Here is an 8,364-nt window from a genome sequence, read left to right on the forward strand (position 1 = left end):
AGAAAGAAAGAAAGAAAGAAAGAAAGAAAGAAAGAAAGAAAGAAAGAAAGAAAGAAAGAAAAGAAAAGAAAGAAAGAAAAAGCACAAGCTTATATAACTCAGCCCTTGTGAAGCTAGGATAATAAGTCAAGCTTTTGGCCAGGGCTGTAGTCACCTCAAGGTTCATCTAATGTGGGACCCCCTTCCAAGCTCACTCGTTTGGCTGCTAACTGGCCTCACTTCCTTACCACACGGCCCTGCCCATAGGCTGCCTGAGCATCTTCACAACAGGCAACTGGCAATCCTCTATTCAGGATGGCGGCTAGCCCCCCACCCCTCCCACCCCCCGCCCCCCAGCAAGCGATCCAGGAGGGAGAGAATACAAGAGCACACCCAAGGCAGGAGCGAATTCTCCTTCTAACCTGATCTGGGAAGTTACATCTCATCACTTCTGTGTTCTATTCACTAGAAGTGAGTCACTCAGTCCAGCCCACACTCAGGGGAGGAGAATTAAGCTCCATCTTTTAAGGAAAGGAGAATCAAAGATCTTTAAAACCACCACAGGGACCAAGACAGTTACTGAAAACAAAGAAAGTACCTGGATAAGTTATTAAGACATCAGTGGATGTTTTATTTTCACTATATTCCCCAACCCCACCCCCAGAAGATAGTCCTTGCCTCAGGGGAGGTTTCTGTTTGTTTTCCGAAAATGTGAACTCCTGGAGGAGCTTATGCTGAGGGAACAGTGGAAAGACGGTGCCCTGAGGGCGGAAAGGTAGAAACAAGGAAACACCACGGGCTGATTTATCTGGGAAGGGGAAGGAGTTCTTTGGGACCCACAAAGAGAGGGGGCCCAGCAGAGCTCTAGATAAATGGCAGGTCCTCAGAGGAAAATGGGTGTGTGTCGTACCTAGGAAATCTGAAATCTCTGTACCAGAATCCCAAACCGGCAAAGATTCTTGTGCCTAAAGTTGACCATGACTATCAGAGACATCAAACATCAAGGAACCATATCCTCAGATAACATGCTTATCAGTCACAGCCACGCTGGACTGAAAACTAGCCTTCCACCCTTCCCCGATTCCTCATATGCCACTCAGATAATTGTACAATCCTAAGGAAGGGTAGATGCCTCTTCTTAATTACTGAGATTGAATTTTTCATCAGTCTGGGGGGTGTCCTAAGATTAGATTTAATTTCATTTGAAGGAAATAAAATACTGTACCATTTTCTTGGTTATTTGATTTTATGAAACAAGATTCATACTTACTAGATGTTCAAATTATTTACTAACTTATGGATATCTTTTACAACTCATCAATCTTGGTGGTTTCAAAGAAAGTTCCAAACAAGATGCTCCATCAAAACATTAAGATTTTAGTAATATGTTACCCCAAAATTTGTCCAGGCTATACTTTCCTAATATATAGAATATTAAGCAATTAGTTATATATCCACGTGTATCTGCCTGGATTTCCCTTCCACCTCACCCCCACTCTCAGTCCCCCAAATCTTGGCCTTGTGGGGAAGCCGTCCATTTAGGGTAGGGATCTACAATTTCCATTAAAAAAAAAATTAAATCCACCTCTTTAGTCACTTCTCAGCAGAAACAGCCATAACCTCATTACATATTACCTATATTTTTAGGATCTTAACTTAAAATATAGCTCCCAACTGTGTGCTACTCAACTTATATCAAAAGAAAAACAAATTTTAAAAAATTACCTTCATGGAGGATTATTGAAGAACCTAGTATATTATCCATTCTTCTAGATTTTTTTGCTTTCAAACCTTTTAGAAGTAGAGTGACGCCAAAAGACATAGGTATCTTTGGAGAATGGCGGATTCTCAGTCTGAGCAGAAAACATACAAGATGGGCCTGGAGGACCCTTCCCACAAGGAAGCTATCAAAGTCTAATGACCCAGGCGCCAACCTAAAGAGGCCTCCACTGGGCAAAGCGTGGACGATGAACAATTCACGTTCATAATAGTATTCTAAGTTTGTCTATATTTACAAATGTCCATATTAAAGATATACAGACAGACAGAAAGTAGGAGCAGGGCCTCAGAGGCGAGCCTGCTTTACCTTCTTCTGGCTGCTCCTAGCATCCCAGCCTCGAGGGAGGCCCTGAATTAGTCCCAAGGAACCTTTGGGCTCTTTTTGAACACCCTGGAAAATCACTGCTTGAGCTAGTCTAGATTTTATTACTGAATAAAACATTACCATGAAAATGCTGAGCGCTTTGACCGAGCTAACCTGGGCCCCTGCAGAATCTGCCTCCACAGAACTGCATTTTGGCATCGTGCCCAAGGTTTTCACTGACACGTGCTTTACCAAACCCTCGGCATTTCTGAAGGGATGCTGCTGAAGCGAGAACATGACCACAGAGAAACTCTGCAAACAGAGGCTATTCCCGGGCTTCAGTGTAAACTGGAAAACCTTCACTGAGTTTTCCGTATAACTTACCTCCAGAATCTCAGTTTCTCACCGAAGAGTACAGAGATCTACCTCCCAGAGATAAGCACCCCTCGTTTGATCACCACCTACCTACAGAAAGAGTGCAATGGACACATAGCACTGCAAAAAAGTACATCCAAAAGGCAGACTGCGGTTTGGTCTACCCCACACCATGTTATTGTGACATCCTACTGCCTTCTTCACATGTCACTCAACATGGTCTCTCTAGGTTATTTCGTTCATTTTCATGACGTGGACCACTAAGTGTTTCCTGATGACTTCTACATCTGTACCTCAAGCCCTAACCTCTCTTCTCTGCTCCAGAACCATGTTTTCTTCCCGCCTGGTGAGACAGGGCACTGAAGCACTTTACAAAGCTCCACATGGCCCCAAAAAACTCATCATCTTACCCTTCCAAACTTGCTCCTGTATCTGCTGCCTCAATTAAAAGCATTCCCATCCAACCTATTATTCAAGCTAAAAGCTCCCCAAGACTGTGAAGAAAAGGGAAAGGCAAGCCACAGACTGGGGTACAATATCTGCAAAGCATATCCCTGATAAAGAATACATAAAGAATTCTTAGAATTATATAAAAAGACAATTGATTTAAAAATTGGGCAAAGATTTTAACAAAATTCACAAGTTATATGAATGGCTAATAAGTACATGAAAAGATATACCACATCATTAGTCTTTCGGAAAAGGCAAATTAAAAACTTAAATGATCACTATACACCCATAGAACGGCAAATAACAGTGATAATTTCAAGGGTATAAATTTGTCAAAATTTATCAAATCGTACACTTTAAATGTGCAATTTACTGTTTGACAGTTATACCTCGATAAAACTTTAGAGGAAAAAGAATGACAATATCAAGTATTGGCGAGGATATGGAGCAATGGCATCCTATACATTGCTGGTGGGAATGCAAAATAGTACAGCCACTTCGGAAAACAGTTTGGCAATTTCTTCAAAAGCTAAATACATGTGCTGTAAGCCCTAGCAAGTCCACTCCTAGGCATTTACTCAAGAGAAATGAAAATATACGTCTGCACAAAGACTTCCCTCAAATGTTCATAAAAGTTGTATTCGGACGAACCAAAAACTAGAAACAAGCCAAATGTCCATCAACTGGTGAGTGGATGAACAAACTGGGGTATAATCACACAGTGGACTGCTCCTTGGCAATAAGAAATTAACCACAGCTACAAACAATAACATGGATGACTCTCAAAGGCATTATGCCAAGTGGAAGAAGCCAGACACGAAAGATGATACAATGAATGATTTGCTTATACAAAATTCCAGAAAAGACAAAACTAAGAAAAAAAGATCAGTGGTTGTCAGAACTATGACTTCAAGGGAACATGAGCAAATCTGGGGGGAGAGGGCAGCAATGGCAATATCCTATCTCAATTGCACTGGATGGCTGGTTACACAACTGTATATGTTTGTTAAAAGTCGTCAAACTGTATATTTAAAACTGTTGAATTTTATTATATGTAAATAATGCCTCAAAAAAGCTGATTTTTAAAAAGACTGGAAGGCTAAATAAAAAATATTTTAACTAATGATAGTCACATCTATCAATTACTGAGTCCTTAATGTATGTCAGGTAACTGTATCATGCATTTAACACTCATTATTTCATTGAATCTTCTCAATAAGCCATCCGTTGAATCATCCAACATGGAGATACTGAGAATCTATTATGTGTGAGGCACAGTTCTAGGTGCCTCTAGGAATAGAATAGTAAAGAAAACAGACAAAAATCTTTGCACTTACACGGTTTATACACTATTAGAGAGGAACAACCTTTACCTTTGATATGATTTCAGACCACCAAAGCCCCATCCCACACTAACTCCTTCTTGCCACCAATTCATTATTAGTTCACTATAGTTGCATTAAGCACCTCCACAGACACAGGGATACAAAGATGAACTAAGACAAGGAAATAGTTTCAGGGGAGAAAAAGATACAAAGAAATAACAGTAGGGTATGAGAAGTTCACTCATCTCAAATGATCTTGGTTTTTCTTTAACTATTACAGTTCGGTCTGCGCTGGGTTCACAAAAGATAACTCAGCCCTAACTAAAGTCTGTCAAAAAGAATGACTTAGCAACTATCCTAAAATAAAAAATCAGACTTTTGGCAAGTATAATAGTCAACAACCGTACACGACAGGCCAACTCACAGGAATATTTAAGGTTATATTCAGCAATTAACTCATCTGAAGTGTTTACCAGGAAGTTATATCAATTGATAGTGAGAATTTTTATGCCCACAGTATGCAATTGATAATAATAGCTATACAAATTTTCTGGCTACAGCTATTACATTCTTTCTTGATAATCCATCTTTAGGGTCTTAACTGGCCATTGTTTTCTATTTTTAGAGCAAATACTTAGAGGAAAATCTTGGTCTCGCCCACAGGACTTCTGTAGAGACGTGTACTGGCTGTCCACTCAGGTCAAAACCCTGACTCGGTCAGGATTTGACCTTGATCAGACATGCAGAATCCATGCCCTCATGATCCTGGAATGAGAATATAAGCTTAAATTCATTGCTGCCTGGTGGTTACCAAAACTTGGTTATAAAAAATAATGGTTATGGAGAATTACCGAAGGGCTCATTTGCTCAATAATTCGGTCAATGGTTTTCTAAATGCCAGGCACTATTTTAGGTGCTGGGAATAAGCAAGAGTCCCTGTGGCTTATTCATTCCTCTCAATCTCTGAACCAAGTCTAACCATCGGTGGGCTGTATACCTAAACCACACTGCTTTGGCTCTTTGGAGGATGTTCACTGAAATCCCCTGAACCTGGATTGAAAAGCATAAGAAGCAGTCTTAGAAAAAACTCATTACTATATTTACCACTGGGATTTTTTTTTTCCCCATGAAAAGAAACCACAGTGTCCCCACTATGAAGATCAATGCGAGAAATTTCTCAGATCTAACAGTCAAAAAAAGCTGTGCTTCTCTTGAACAACATGTGTTTGATTTTACAGACACCATGAATCTGCAAGGGGAGCTTTATTTTCTTCTTTGCTTTGCTCTAAACTCAGAGCCAAATATGGAACTTGCATTGAGGACTGTGCAGTACTTTCTCGTCTATAGACTTCGTCACTAGTTTAATTTTATTATTCTTTCAATTCTTCTTTGCCCTGTCTTTATTTTTAATCCTTTAGACTGTACACATTTTGAAAAAAAGTGGAAAATAAAAGTTATCTGGTGGTACCTAAAATTTACTGTGCACTTTCTATGTGCCAGGCACTGTACTAAGTACTTTACGATCCTGTAAAGTTTGAACTATTATTTTTTCCATTACACAGATGAGGAAACTGGGGCTCAAAGAGGTATACTAACTGTATATGATCTCATAACTTGTATTTGACAGAGCTAGAATTCAAATTCAGCCCAAACCATTATATCTCAGTGTATGTACAGACTGTCATGGGAACAGACAAGGTAGAACAGAGGAAGGAGGAGAGGTGGGTGGGTAAAGTTGCACAAAGGATGAGACGTTTGAGCTAAGTCTTAAAGGAGGATGCCTGCCAAGGAGCAAGGAGAAAGTATTCCAATGAAAAAGAAAAGATGTGAAAAAAACCCAAAGCGAAGAGAGAACGTTAAGTTCTGGGAATGGCAAAGAGAACAGAGTTAAGGTCAGCAATTAATTCATCGTGAAGGATTCACTAGAAAGTTAAGTCACTTAATACTTGACACTTAATAGATCTATTCTTGAGAATTCCCATGGCTGCAGCACTAAACTGTGGCTAGAAAGATGGGCAGAAGTAAAATAAACACAGTCTCTTTTTTATGATTAGGCTAAAAGTCTGAATTATGTTCAATAAACAATGAGGAACCATAGAAAAATCTTAAGCATGAGAATTACAGGATCAACTTGCACAGCATGGTGAATGAATTATAGATTCTAGGCAGGGAACCTAGTCAGGCTACTATGAGTCTGGCAGTGGGGTAATGAAGTTAAACAAGGGTTGTCAAAAACAAATATAATGGAAGTCATACATGTAATTTTTAATTTTCCAGAAGGTATTTAGAAAAAGTGAAAATAATTTTAGTAATACTTTTATTTAATCCAATTACATCTAAAATATTACTTCGGCATGTAATCAATGTAAAAATTAGTAATGACAAATTTTACATTCATTTTTTGTACTAACCTGAAATCTGGTATTTTATACTTAGAGCATACCTCATTTTGGACATTAAGTTTTCACTGGCAATATTTGATCTGTATTTAGATTTCATAAAATTTACAGATGAAAAAGTACATTCACATACGCAAGTTGTTCCAAACATATGGAAACATTTTCCAATAAGTGAGTCAAGTATCAGTTTTTAAATTTAAATTAATTATAATAATATTAAAAATTCAATTCCTCAGTCACGCTAGCCACATTTCGAGTGCTCAGCAGCCATAAAAGGCTATTATATTGAACAGTACAGAACTAACAAGTGACAAAGGCACCACGGCTTTTGGCATGTCCACAACCGCCATTTCATATCTGCCCACCGTTCAGGTTTTCTGTGTGCTAACATCGATCACTCGCCAAGTATTAATTAACTATGACAGCAGTCCTACTTGTCACATCCTCACTACTATCGCTTACTTTCTCCAGGCCAGTGACTACATGTGTGAAAAAGCAATCTAATGACTACACAGAATTGCTACATACTGCCTGACAAGTTGAATGCATTCAGAAACTGCCTGTGGAATGGATATATGCCCTTCTTTGTTACTCAAGGAACAAGTCACTTGTTTACGAACTACTTAAGCCCTTTTTTTCTATTTTCCTATGGTTCACCTGTTTATTAGACTCTATGTACAATGAAAAAAGAAAAAGCAATGAGAAAACCTATTTTCAATTGTACATTTATTAGAGGCATTGTTGTATAATGGTTAAGAGCTTAGGATCTGGAGTGAGACCGCCTAGATTCAAATCCTGGTTCTATCATTAGCTGTGTGATCTTGAGTAAACACAGGGCCTCTCTGTGCCTCAGTTCCCTCATCTGCAAAATAGTAATAATGGTACATACTTCCTTGGAGTGCTTCGAGGATTACAGAAAATAATACATATAAAGTGCCTCCACATAGATTCTGACACACAGTAGATGTTCAGTAAACATTAGCTTTTAAACAGAGCTGATAAGGAAGAAGTTGAAATTATGGTCAAAGTAAAAAAAACTAGAATTTCTCTATTATCCAGGTCTCTTTCCTATAGACTCTTAGATTCTCCCCCCACCAAAAAGTCTTGCAGATAGTTATATTCATTAAAAAAAGAGCTAAATAAAAAAATTTCATCCACTGACAGGGTATAATTATGCAGTAAGGCATAGGTGTAGCCAAGCAAATGAAAAAACACGAAGCAAAACAGGAAGGCATTTTGCCTTACCTGCTTTTCCGTTTTCGAGGTGGTTTCTCCACTGTGCCAGTCAGTCTGTAGAGCAACAGATAAGATGGTAACTAAAGTAATACTTTTATTTAATCCAATATATCTGAAATATACAAGAACACGTCTCCAGGCCCTACTGTGCCAGTCAAAAACTCAACGTACCACCCTCTAGGACTACAGACTCGCTAAACCCATACCTGACCTTACAAAATGCCTACGTTCTCTTTCTCCTATTTACCCAATCCAGGCAATCCCGGGACTCACTGTTCCCCTAATGTTTGCTCAGCCCAGACCCTGCTCTGCCTCCTGGTCTCTCACTCCATCCTCAGCTCCTATTCGTCACAGCCCAGCTCCCCAAAACCACCCAACACCACCTACTCATTGTCTGTCTCGTCACCCCCGCAAGCCCCTCCGGCTTCCCTTTTCCCGTGCCCACCCCCTCCCGAGCGTGCATTGGTCCTTGGAGCCCCGCCCCTCCGGGCCCCGCGTCCCCCGCCTCCCACGGCCC

At 39.6% G+C, this 8,364-nt stretch overlaps 1 protein-coding gene across 3 annotated transcripts in view; it reads right to left on the minus strand.

Moving 5' to 3' along the window:
• Positions 1-8,364, minus strand: part of SCAI (suppressor of cancer cell invasion) — a 113,073-nt gene that overhangs the window by 104,207 nt on the left and 502 nt on the right. For 2 of the 3 annotated variants that reach the window (XR_001517478.2, XM_006917959.3), the window contains exon 2: positions 7,857-7,901. Coding sequence is in view for 1 of the 3 variants with exons in the window: in XM_006917959.3 (XP_006918021.1) it covers positions 7,857-7,901 (45 nt within the window). In the remaining 2 variants the exon portion in view is untranslated. Of the gene's footprint in view, positions 1-7,856; positions 7,902-8,364 lie in introns of those variants that run through there. The other variant, XM_025051135.1, reaches the window with a different exon arrangement.

The sequence above is a fragment of the Pteropus alecto genome, unplaced genomic scaffold, assembly GCF_000325575.1.
Source record: "Pteropus alecto unplaced genomic scaffold, ASM32557v1 scaffold67, whole genome shotgun sequence".
NCBI classification, from domain to species: domain Eukaryota; kingdom Metazoa; phylum Chordata; class Mammalia; order Chiroptera; family Pteropodidae; genus Pteropus; species Pteropus alecto.